This window comes from Staurois parvus, unplaced genomic scaffold (genome assembly GCF_062004578.1).
Source record: "Staurois parvus isolate SC_StPar_1 unplaced genomic scaffold, SC_StPar_1.0 ptg000951l, whole genome shotgun sequence".
Taxonomy (NCBI): Eukaryota; Metazoa; Chordata; class Amphibia; order Anura; family Ranidae; genus Staurois; species Staurois parvus.
In genome coordinates this window covers 104,414-117,592 of record NW_028318747.1, presented here as the reverse complement: position 1 = coordinate 117,592, position 13,179 = coordinate 104,414, and the positions used below count along the sequence as shown (strand labels likewise).

General features: G+C 39.4%; 1 protein-coding gene across 3 annotated transcripts in view; it reads left to right on the top strand.

Annotated features, from left to right (window-relative positions):
• The window catches only part of LOC149441740 (semaphorin-6D-like), a 339,406-nt gene that overhangs the window by 320,211 nt on the left and 6,016 nt on the right, over window positions 1–13,179 (top strand). For 2 of the 3 annotated variants that reach the window (XM_089656950.1, XM_089656951.1), the window contains one exon: window positions 2,322–2,471. The exons of the other annotated variant lie outside the window; for it this stretch is intronic. In XM_089656950.1, the coding sequence (XP_089513076.1) occupies window positions 2,322–2,471 (150 nt within the window). The remainder of the gene's footprint in view (window positions 1–2,321; window positions 2,472–13,179) is intronic. 3 annotated transcript variants of the gene reach the window in all.

Here is a 13,179-nt window from a genome sequence, read left to right as displayed (position 1 = left end):
TATTATTATTATTATTAATAATAATAATAATATGAAAACTTTATTAAAAAATGAAAAAAAAAGCTGATAATAATGATGATGATAATAATATTAACTTGATAATAGAAAAGATGATACTACTAATAATAATATTAATAATAATAATAATAATAATAATAATAAAAATGAAAAATTTATTAAAAAATGAAAAAATAAAGATAATAATGGTGATGATGATAATATTAAATTGATAATAGAAAAGATGATACTATTGCTCCTACTACTACTAATAATAATAATAATGAAAAATTGATTAAAAAATGAAAAAATAAAGATGGTAATAATGATGATGATGATAATATTAAATTGATAATAGAAAAGATGATACTACTACTAATAATAATAGTAATAATACTATTATAAAAAAAATAATAATAATAATAATAATGAAAAATGTATTAAAAAATAAAGATGATATTGAAGACATGCATAATTAATATAGTAGTGATAAAAATAATACATTGATGAAAAAATATTTAAATGTAATGAAAAAATGAACGTGAATTATGATCATAATAAAAAAAATAATACATTGACAATAAATGAGAAAATATTAAAATATTTTAAAAAGTTGTGAAAATTTAATATGATAATAATAATAGTAAAAATAATAAATTGATAATGAATAAGAAATAATAATTAAAAAAAGTAATAATAGCATAAATAATACATTGGTTAAAAAAATGAAAAAGTAATGAAAAAATAAATATGATAATATAATAATGAAAATAATACATTGATGATAAATAAGAAAATAATAGTAATAGTAATGGTAATGGTAATAATAATGGTAGTAATAATAATAATAATGGTAATAATAAAGAAATAATGGTAGTAATAATAATAACTATTAATATAGTAGTGATAAAAAGTAATACATTGATAAAAAAAATATTTAAATGTAATGAAAAAATGAATGTTAATTATGATGATAATAAAAAAAATACATTGACAATAAATGAGAAAATATTAAAATATTTTAAAAAGTTGTGAAAAATAAATATGATAATAATAGTAAAAATAATAAATTGATAATGAATAAGAAATAATAATTTAAAAAAGTAATAATAGCATAAATAATACATTGGTTAAAAAAATGAAAAAGTAATGAAAAAATAAATATGATAATATAATAATAAAAATAGTACCTTGATGATAAATAAGAAAATAATAATAATATTAATAGTAGTAGTAATGGGAATAAATTATCATTACTATTACTACTATTGTTATTATTATTTTATCATCAATGTATTATTTTTAGGTAATAGTAATAATAATGGTAATAATAATAATGGTAATAAAAGAAATAATGGTAGTAATAATAATTATAATAATGGTAATAATAATAATAGTAATGGTAATAATAAAGAAATAATGGTGGTAATAATAATAATAATAATAATGGTAATAATATTAATGGTAATAATAAAGAAATATTAGTAATAATAAAGAAATAATGGTAATAATAAATAAATAATAATGGTAATAATAAAGAAATAATAATAATAAATAAATAATATAATAATAATAATAATAATAATAATAATAAAAAAGAAATAATATAATAATAATAAACTTAATAAATTGCTAAGAAATCTAAAAAAAAAAGTAATGAAAAAATAAATAGGATGATGGTGATGATAATAACATAATAATAATAATTTGATAATTATTAAGAAAAAATAATAAATATTATATAAATAATAATAATATTACATAAGAAACATAGGCTAAACTTTGGGTTTGTTCCCTCTTCTGATGGTGGGACGGGCATAGACAATATTTTTTCTTTGAATGTGCGGTTCAACAGATCAGCTGAATTTCTCGATCTTCCAAATTTCAGAAACTGAGGTGTATTTATTTTATTTTAATAGTTTTGCCAATAGAAACATTAAGTTCCCATTAGGACCGACTCTTTCTTCGAAGTACTTCATTACAAGTGCTGTCCGCTACCACGGGTCAGAAAGCTGGTAGCTGATTGGCTGTCGCATGGTTGGCACGATGCGTATTGGGCTGTGAAATGGGGAATTTAGGATTTAGGCTCCTCCTCTGCTGGGTTATATCGCTCCATCCGCATCTATTCACAGTAATTGGTGTATTGTAATGATCACAGTGACCACGCCCTCCTTCCTTCTTTTCCCTCCCACTTGCTTCACCCCCTCCTCCCCCCCCCTCCTCCTCCCCTCCCCCGATAACCGCACACCGTACCGCAAACAATTGTCGATTCTGTTGCCTTTTGCTTATGTTTCATGATGTTTTATTTGTCGCTGGTAATGCAGGGAAAGTCCCGCCCAGTGGTGACATCACCATGTCCAATGTTGCCTCCCTTGGGGATGTGACTCTCCCAGGCGGGCGCGGCTACCCCCCGCCAGGTGTGACATCAGACGGTTACTACCACCTTTCTGCCTGGCACACTCTTAGAACCCAGGGTAAGAGGGGAATTCTTTCTTTCTGCGGTCCTAGGCTCTCTCTCTCCGTAGTCGAATTAACTCGAATTATCTAGATGATGCTGCAGGTCAGTCCTGTCGCTGGCTAACACCCGCTGGGCCTCGTTCCTACCCCCCCACCCCACCCCTTCCATCTTTCCTTTCGCCCATCTTTCATGCAAGTTTTAACAGCTTTGTCCGTTCTGTGTGCTGATTAGATGTCCCTGGCTGCTGGCGGGCTGGTGGGGCCACTGGTGCATGGGCCGTGCATGAAGCCACGCTGAACTCATTAGCCGTGATAATTGTGTTTGTGTTTAGACTTGTCTGCCTAATTCATCTCCTTTTCCTGGAAGACATCACGCGAAAGAAGGCGCTAATGAATTATAACGGCACATATGTGAGGGTGGGGGGGGGCGTGAAAGTCAAGATGTTTTTATATGTTCCCTTGCAGGAATGAAATGAGTTTTTCTTCATTGAGTTGATGAATGGTGGTAGTATGTTGGCTTTTCTAAAGGTCGTAGGAACACAGACAAACAGGCCCTTGACATGTTGGAAGCCCAAATATATTATACCAAAGGATACAACCTGCACAATTGTTTAATATCGGTTAGAAAGAGTCCAACGAAGAATGAGAAAATCGAAAGTTTGGGGCCACCCCTCCAAATGATCAAGTTTAGGTGTTTCTAGTTACAGAATACAAAGAGCTTTTAGGCAATATTGTCTTCTCAACATGGTCAAGGCCCTTTTTGGGTTTCACCATGACTGTGCCCCTGTGTATAAAGGCAACTCTAAATGGACATTGTTTGAAGAATTTGATGGGGAAGAACTGAAGTGTTTTGCACCTCAACCCTACTAATATTGGTTAGAAAGAGTCCAATGAATAATGAGAAAATTGAAAGTTTGGGGCCGCCCCTCCAAATGATCAAGTTTAGGCGTTTCTAGTGACAGAATACAAAGATATTTTAGGCAATACTGTCTTCTCAACATGGTGAAGGCCCTTTTTGGGTTTCACCATGACTGTGCCCCTGTATATAACGGCAACTCTAAAGGGACATGGTTTGAAGAATTTGATGTGGAAGAACTAACGTGTTTTGCACCTCAACCCTACTGAATGCCTTTGGGATGAGTTGGAAAGCCAATTACGAGCCTGGTCATCTCATTCCACATCAGTATCTGAACCCATAAACGGTGGCCCGCTCCATTAAGATGCGGTTTGATGAGTTTGGTGTGGAGGAACTAGAGTGGCCTACGCAGAGCCCTGACCTCAACCCTACTAAATGCCTTTGGGATGAATTTGAATGTTAATTGTGAGCCAGGTCATCTCTTCTATCAGTACCTGAACTCATAAATGGTGGTCAGCTCCATAAAGTGATGGTTTTATGAGTTTCGTGTGGAGGAACTGGAGAGTCCTTCACAGAACTCGCTACTGGGACATTGTTTGAAGAATTTGATGGAGAAGAACCAAAGTGTTTTGCACCTCAACCCTACTAATATTGGTTAGAAAGAGTCCAACGAATAATGAGAAAATCGAAAGTTTGGGGACGCCCCTCCAAATGATCAAGTTTAGGCATTTCTAGTGACAGAATACAAAGATATTTTAGGCAATATTGTCCTCTCAACATGGTGAAGACCCTTTTGGGTTTCACCATGATTGTGCCCCTGTGTATAAAGGCAACTCTAAAGGAACATGGTTTGAAGAATTTGATGTGGAAGAACTAACGTGTTTTGCACCTCAACCCTATTGAATACCTTTGGGATGAATTGGAAAACCAATTACGAGCCTGGCCATCTCATTCCACAGCAGTATCTGAACCCATAAACGGTGGCCCACTCCATAAAGACACGGTTTGATGAGTTTGGTGTGGAGGAACTAGAGTGGCCTACGCAGAGTCCTGACCTCAACCCTACTAAACGCCTTTGGGATGAATTTGAATGTTAATTGTGAGCCAGGTCATCTCTTCTATCAGTACCTGAACTCATAAATGGTGGTCAGCTCCATAAAGTGATGGTTTTATGAGTTTCGTGTGGAGGAACTGGAGAGTCCTTCACAGAACTCTGACCTGAACGCTACTGAAGACCTTTGAAATGATTTGGAAAGCCAATTACGAGCCTGGTCGTCTCATTCCACATCAGTACCTGAACTCATAAACGATGGCCCGTTCCATAGAGACACGGTTTGATGAGTTTGGTGTGGAGTTCATTTGAATGTTGTGAGGTGGGTCATCTCGTGGTCATCTGGTGGTCAGCTCCATAAACTTATGGTTTTATGAGTTTGATGTGGAGGAACTGGAGCATCCTGCACAGAACTCTGACCTCAACCCTACTGAACACTTTTGGAATTAATTTGAATGTTAATTGTGAGCCGGGTCATCTCAACTAACATCAGTACCTGATCTCATAAATGGTGGTCAGCTCCATAAAGATATGGTTTCATGAGTTTGGTGTGGAGGAACTGGAGCATCCTGCACAGAACTCTGACCTCAACCCTACTGAACCCCTTTGGAATTAATTTGAATGTTAATTGTGAGCCGGGTCATCTCAACTAATATCAGTACCTGATCTCATAAATGGTGGTCAGCTCCATAAAGTTATGGTTTCATGAGTTTGGTGTGGAGGAACTGGAGCATCCTGCACAGAACTCTGACCTCAACCCTACTGAACCCCTTTGGAATTCATTTGAATGTTAATTGTGAGCCGGGTCATCTCAACTAATATCAGTACCTGATCTCATAAATGGTGGTCAGCTCCATAAAGATATGGTTTTATGAGTTTGGTGTGGAGGAACTAAAGCGTCCTGCACAGCACTCTGACCTCAACCCTACTGAACACCTTTGAGAAGAATTAGAAAGCCAACTGAGAGCCAGGTCATCTTATCCAACATAAATACTGGACTTTAAAAACGCCCTCTTGGCTGAATGGGCACAAGTTGTCACAGATACAACTTCATGGAAAGTCCCAGAATAGTGAAGGCTTTTACAGCTACAGAAGGTTGGACAACTCCATAATAATGGCCATGGTTTTGGAATTGGAGATCTAACAAGCTCATATAGATGCCTACAAACGTTCAGCCAGTTGGCCATATAACGTGTATATTTTATGAATGGAAGTCATTTTGTAAGCTGGCTCAGTACTGGACAGGTCCAACATTTAATTAGAAATCAAGCAGATTAGTGTCATTCCAGTGAACAATTGTTCAGCCGCTCTGCACGTCAATGATAGTATTGATTCTTGGTGGTTCCATAGGCTCTGTTCTCATAAATAGTGAAGGGAAATTTACCGCTTGTAAGCTCTTTCTATTTCAAATGATCCCACAGTTGACTAATTGGCTTCTAGATTACTCTCGTTTCTAAATATTGAACATAGAGGCCTCATCTGCATCTAGCCATTAGGAAGTAAAAAAGAGTTTTAAATATGGACCATAATAATCAGGGCTGCATTTACAGCTCCATAAAGATATGGTTTTATGAGTTTGGTGTGGAGGAACTGATGCGTCCTGCACAGAGCCCTGACCGCAACGCTACTGAACACCTTTGGAATTAATTTGAATGTTAATTGTGAGCCGGGTCATCTCGTCTAACATCGGTACCTGATCTCATAAATGGTGGTCAGCTCCATAAAGTTATGGTTTTATGAGTTTGTTGTGGAGGAACTGGTGCGTCCTGCACAGAACTCTGACCACAACGCTACTGAACACCTTTGAGAAGAATTAGAAAGCCAATTACGAGCATGGTCATTTCATTCCACATCAGTACCTGAACTCATAAATGATGGCCCACTCCATAAGGACACTGTTTGATGAGTTTGGTATGGAGGAACTAGAGTGGCCTACACAGAGCCCTGTGTAGAGGCCTCATCTGCATCTAGCCTTTAGGAACAAGTAAAAAAGAGTTATGAATATGGACCATTAGGGCTGTCTTTACTGTAATGGCACTTATGAGGGCAGCAGGACAAGGTGGCTCAGCGCTACGTCTCAAAATTTAAAAGCTGATATTGGTAATTTGTTGTCCTCCTCTGTGGACATTTGTGGTTAGTTTAGACTTGTGGGTGAATGGGGGTGCAGGAGATGTTTAGAGGAGTCCCATAGCTCTTTCAAGTGAAAGATCAGGCAAAACCTTACAAAGGCTAGACCTACCCCCACCCCATTCTACGCCTATTCTATCTAACCTGTAAAGCAAAGGTCTGTATACTTACCTATTCTTAAGGTGCTCCAATTCTGTCACATGGTCTCTCCTGTGGCAGATTCTGTGTAGAGGAGAGATCGTCAACAATGGCTGGAAATGCCTGGGAGTTGACGTCACACATAGGCTTACTATGGGGCATCCGTTGTCAGCTGACAGCTGATCATGGGACCGGACTGGAGCTGCTGGATCTTTTCTTTACAGGGTTAGATAGGATAGGCTTAGAAAGGAGATGGGAGTAGGTTTCATCTTAGTTGGGTTTCTCCTGGGCTTGTTCTTTAAGGTTTCGAGAACATGAAACCATCTCTCTTTTCTCTTGTTTGTTGGCCTGAGCTTGTGCAAAAGGAGTCATTCCAATGTGCCTTAGGCCAACATGTTATTTGCATATGAATCTGCTCATAAATTATTTAACATGTCAATATCGTCCAGCCATTCTCACGCAGGTAACCCTAGGGTTCCTCTAGAGGTTGCGATGGGGTTGCTTGACCTCCCATCTGATGGTGCCTGCATAGTTTTGGAGTCACTTGGCAGAGCCAGATGCATGAACCCAATGATCTTCTTAACTGTCTGTAGGGTGGCATTCCAACCATTATTGTAAGGGGCATCTTTCTAACTCCAGTGACGACATCCTATTGGCCGAAACATGTCGGGCGGAGCTACAGCAGTGGCATCATCACACCCTCTGTGGCATTGGTTGGGACTAGGAGAGATTGTAATGCTGGGATTTGTTTTACATTTCTTTATTTAAATAAAAATAAGGTGGTTTTAACACTTCATTTATAGTGGTGCAACACCGTTTTTCATCATCTTTCCCACTGGCCACCAATATAAGGGGCTTCTTTCCCACTGGCCACCAATATAAGGGGCTTCTTTCCCACTGACCACCAATATAAGGGGCTTCTTTCCCACTGACCACCAACAAATTGGTTTTTCCAAGGGTTCCCTGAAACCTGAAAATTATCTCAAGGATTCCTTTGGAGTAAAAAAGGTTTGATCCATATTTTTTTTAAATAATACATTCTGTGGACCTTTCAGTTCACTTTTAATTATTTATTGTATATGCACTTCATTGATAGGTGGCGCAACACAGTTTTTCATCATCTTTCCAGCTGACCACCAATATAAGTGGCATCTTTCCCACTGACCACCAATATAAGGGGCATCTTTCCCACTGACCACTAATATAAGGGGCTTCTTTCCCACTGGCCACCAATATAAGGGGCATCTTTCCCACTGGCCACCAATATAAGGGGCCTCTGTCCCACTGACCACCAATATAAGGGGCATCTTTCCCACTGACCACCAATATAAGGGGCATCTTTCCCACTGACCACCAATATAAGAGGCTTCTTTCCCACTGGCCACCAATATAAGGGGCATCTTTCCCGCTGACCACCAATATAAGGGGCTTCTTTCCCACTGACCACCAATATAAGGGGCTTCTTTCCCACTGACCACCAATATAAGGGGCTTCTTTCCCACTGACCACCAACGAATTGGTTTTTCCAAGGGTTCCCTGAGACCTGAAAATTATTTCAAGGGTTCCTCTGGAGTAAAAAAGGTTGGATCCATATTTTTTTAAACAATACATTCTGTGGACTTTTAAGTTCACTTTTAATTATTTATTGTATATGCACTTCATTTATTGGTGGTTCAACACAGTTTTTCATCATCTTTCCCACTGACCACCAATATAACGGGCATCTTTCCCACTGATCACCAATATAAGGGTCTTCTTTCCCACTGACCACCAACGAATTGGTTTTTCCAAGGGTTCACTGAGACCTGAAAATTATTTCAAGGGTTCCTCTGGAGTAAAAAAGGTTCAATCCACATTTTTTTAAACAATACATTCTGTGGACTTTTAAGTTCACTTTATTTATTGTATATGCACTTCATTTATAGGTGGTGCAATCATCTTTCCTACTGATCACCAACATAAGGGGCTTCTTTCCCACTGATCACCAACATAAGGGGCTTCTTTCCCACTGACCACCAATATAATTGGCATCTTTCCCACTGACCACCAATATAAAGGCCATCTTTCCCACTGACCACCAATATAAGGGGCATCTTTCCCACTGACCACCAATATAAAGGCCATCTTTCCCACTGACCACCAATATAAGGGGCATCTTTCCCACTGACCACCAATATAAGGGGCATCTTTCCCACTGACCACCAATATAAAGGCCATCTTTCCCACTGACCACCAATATAAGGGCCATCTTTCCCACTGACCACCAATATAAGGACATCTTTCCCACTGACCACCAATATAAAAGCCATCTTTCCCACTGACCACCAATATAAGGGGCATCTTTCCCACTGACCACCAATATAAAGGCCATCTTTCCCACTGACCACCAATATAAGGGGCATCTTTCCCACTGACCACCAATATAAGGGGCATCTTTCCCACTGACCACCAATATAAAGGCCATCTTTCCCACTGACCACCAATATAAGGGCCGTCTTTCCCACTGACCACCAACAAATTGTTTTTTCCAAGGGTTCCCTGAGACCTGAAAATTATTTTATGGGTTCCTCTGGAGTAAAAAAAGGTCAACCCATATTTTTTTAAACAATTTGTATCAAAAAGCCCTTTTTTTACAGCTCTAGCACAATTTTGCATTATATTGAGAAAAAAAATCGTCCTACATGCCCACAAGTAAGAAAGGATACAGCCGACTCTTCAAAAAAAAAAATGTTAGAGAGGATTGCTGTTTCCAGCTTGTTATCTTCAACCAATCATCCATTTTTTTAAAAAAAAAAAAGAAAAAAAACTTCCATCTTCAAAATACAAAAAGAAAAAAACAAATTTTTGAGTTATAGCCGCCCACGGCCCTTCTCCAGCAGCAAAATAAAGATAATCAAAGCCTATTTACACCGGCACTCCACTCTAAAAACTCAATTTCCGAGGCACACAAAAACATCAATCTCCTTCGACATGACAGGCCCTGTATTTTTAACTTAAAAAAAAAAAATAATAATTATCTCGCCTGGTGCATTCACAACGTCACTGCCCAAGCTGGCATTCAGCGGGTTACAATAATTGATTAGAGCCAGGATACAGAGAAAATGCTATTTCCCCAGCCCTCTCCAAAGAGGAAATTGTTCAAAGGATGGAGCGCTTTTGAGAAAAAAAAAAAAAAAAGCCTTGGAGCCTTCATTGTAAGTGCGCGTGTGTAATTATAATAGTCTTATATTAGTTTATGTGATTGCTGTACCTGCTGTCCCGTCTTTGAAGCGAATAGCTCATTACCTCTCTGCAGCTGAGCACACTCCGGTTTGATTCGCTCTTGCCTTTCACGGCATTAGCAGCGCACGGCTCTTAAATGAATCTTCGCTGGGTTGAATTAAGTTGTCTGAGGCCCTCAGCTAGGAGGCCTTTAGGGAGGAAGGCCGGTTGCATTAGCTAACATCAGAAACCCCCGTGAGGGAACGGAAGTCGCCGCTCACATTTTGAAAAGGAAAGCTTGCCAAGGTTGAAGTCTCATTTCTTTTCAAATATTCTTCTGTTCTTTTTGGAAATGCTAATTTTTGTCAGCCAGGAAGAGAACCATTGTGGCCTTTATTGAACAAGACCAGCTTCTCCAATAAGTCACCTAGGACAACGCGGAAGAGCCGGCTCAATGGCTTATTAGAATGCTTGAGTTAGTAAAACGTAAGACTTTTTATAAGAAGAGAGATTTGACGAGTTGGGTTTTTAGCTGTTTAATTTAATGCGACATGTTTGCTAAAGGTCAAGCCAATCCAAAACTTTATAGCTGAAGTCAAGTCTATGCAACTGGAGGAGGAAATCGGGAGAAACTGGGTGTCTGTATGGTTTCCATGGTCCTCTGGAGCAGTGGTCTGGCTGAATCCAGCGCATCCTGGGTGACTTATTGGAGAAGCTGGTCTTGTTCAATAAAGGCCACAATGGTTCTCTTCCTGGCTGACAAAATTATCATTTCCAAAAAGAACAGAAGATTGCTTGCTAAAGGTCAAGCCCATCCAAAACTTTAGAGCTGAAGTCAAATCTTTGCAACTGGAGGAGGAAATCGGGAGAAACTGGGTTTCTGTATGGTTTCCATGGTCCCCTGGAGCAGTGGTCCGGTTGGATGCGCTGGATCCAGGTGACTGGATCCAGTGCATCCTGGGTGACTTATTGGAGAAGCTGGTCTTGTTCAATAAAGGCCACAATGGTTCTCTTCCTGGCTGACAAAATTAGCATTTCCAAAAAGAACAGAAGAATGCTTGCTAAAGGTCAAGCCCATCCAAAACTTTAGAGCTGAAGTCAAATCTATGCAACTGGAGGAGGAAATCGGGAGAAACTGGGTTTCTGTATAGTTTCCATTGTCCCCTGGAGCAGTGGTCTGGTTGGATGCGCTGGATCCAGGTGACTGGATCCAGCGCATCCTGGGTGACTTATTGGAGAAGCTGGTCTTGTTCAATAAAGGCCACAATGGTTCTCTTCCTGGCTGACAAAATTAGCATTTCCAAAAAGAACAGAAGAATGCTTGCTAAAGGTCAAGCCCATCCAAAACTTTAGAGCTGAAGTCAAATCTATGCAACTGGAGGAGGAAATCGGGAGAAACTGGGTTTCTGTATAGTTTCCATTGTCCCCTGGAGCAGTGGTCCGGTTGGATGCGCTGGATCCAGGTGACTGGATTGAGCGCATCCTGGGTGACTTATTGGAGAAGCTGGTCTTGTTCAATAAAGGCCAAAATGGTTCTCTTCCTGGCTGACAAAATTATAATTTCCAAAAAGAGCAGAAGATTGTTTGCTAAAGGTCAAGCCTATCCAAAACTTTAGAGCTGAAGTCAAATCTATGCAACTGGAGGAGGAAATCGTGAGAAACTGGGTTTCTGTATGGTTTCCATGGTCCCCTGGAGCAGTGGTCCGGTTGAAGGTGCTGGATCCGGGTGACTGTGGTGGCCATCTTGGGTCATGCAGTCTTTTTAAGTCCCTTCCCTGAGTTTTGGCATGCTTTATGCGAGTGGTTAATGTAGGGACAGTCCTGTCCCTAGGGAGAGGCTTTGGAGGAGAAGAGTTGGACCAATGTATGTCACTTCAGGAAGCCCCCCACCCCCGGCCCTTTGGGGTTGGACCAGCCAGGCCACATTCTGCTCCCCTTGACAAATGCTGTCTGCAGCTTGGACCCATATACCACTGATTCTGGTCCGAACTGTTGTATGTGCCACGGCCAGGTGAGATTTCCCACCAGGCTTGTTTGTACTGTTTTACAAGTTCTGCAATACATCGTTGTTTTCGATCCAGAACTCTCTGTGCTTTCTGCCACTGCACCAACAAGTAGAGTGGGGAAGAATTGAAATCTCCATTTGGGTTTTTACTGATGTCTATCCCCACCATGGAGATTTAGCGTCTCCCATGGTCACAGGGACAGGGAGTGATGAGAAATCCAAAATTTTGAAGTTGTCACCATAGTAAAGGGAACACTGGTTTTGGTGACAACCATAAAGATTTAGATTTCCCATCAAACCAAATAAAACCAGATCAAAATGGTCACCAAGCACAATAGAGATGAATGGATCTTTCCAGTGGCAATACAAACAGCAAAAAGAGTTCCTCTCACTTTGAAAACATTTTTATTTACTTTCCATTGTATCTCCAGGCCAGCAAGAAAATGGAATCTTCCCAGCCAAACACAAACAGGGGATCTGACCATGTTTTGGCTTTAGATAGCCTTTAAACAAGTGTTGGGTCTGTCTCAAGACAAATCACCCACTGACTGGCTATGTCTCTAAAGAATTCCTAAATAGTTCCATCACTTTGGTGTTACTAGGCTTCGATAGTTACTGAATTTTCATTTCCTTCCGGGAGATTCCAGCAGAATTACACTCTAAGGTCAAAAAAGATAGTCAAGCCATCAGCTGAGAATCCTTGGGTGATTCAACTTACTGTCATCAACCATCTGAAACTAAAATGCAACGTTGGAATGACCTGTAGAGCATATTGTTCTTGCTACTTTACTAGTTAACCAGCCCATTGGTAACTAAGTGATTGTGTTGACTCACAGAATTTTAGTGTTCTCAAAGGAACTGGAAAGCTTTGATTTTATGGACGTTGGTTTGGCAGGTTAGATCAAGATTACATCATGGTCCAAAAATGGCCAGACTATTATATCTCAGAGATGGTAATTCCTAGTAGACAGTTGTGTTTTCAAAGTGGGCTCAGTCCTTAACAGGTTCCAACCCCAGTTCCAAACCAGACCTTGGCACACCTCAAAGCCTGATTAGTAATCCCTCAACAACCAGTTTTCAAAGACAGCTTAATGTAGACTTACTGTAGTAGTCTTTGTTCAGTGGTCAACTTTTGTTGGCAAAAAGCAACAGGCAAAATAACTCCACATGGCTTTATATCTATGAATTCTGAAGAAACGTTGAATTCTGCACGGAATGTTTCTTACTGCTATGTCACTTATTATTCTGGCATGCTGGTCTTCAGTGGTAACTATGATCAAGGTAAAGGGTCAGCTGACCTTTGCTTTCATATCCAGTCACAAAAATCCAAGAGCGTGCAATCAGATG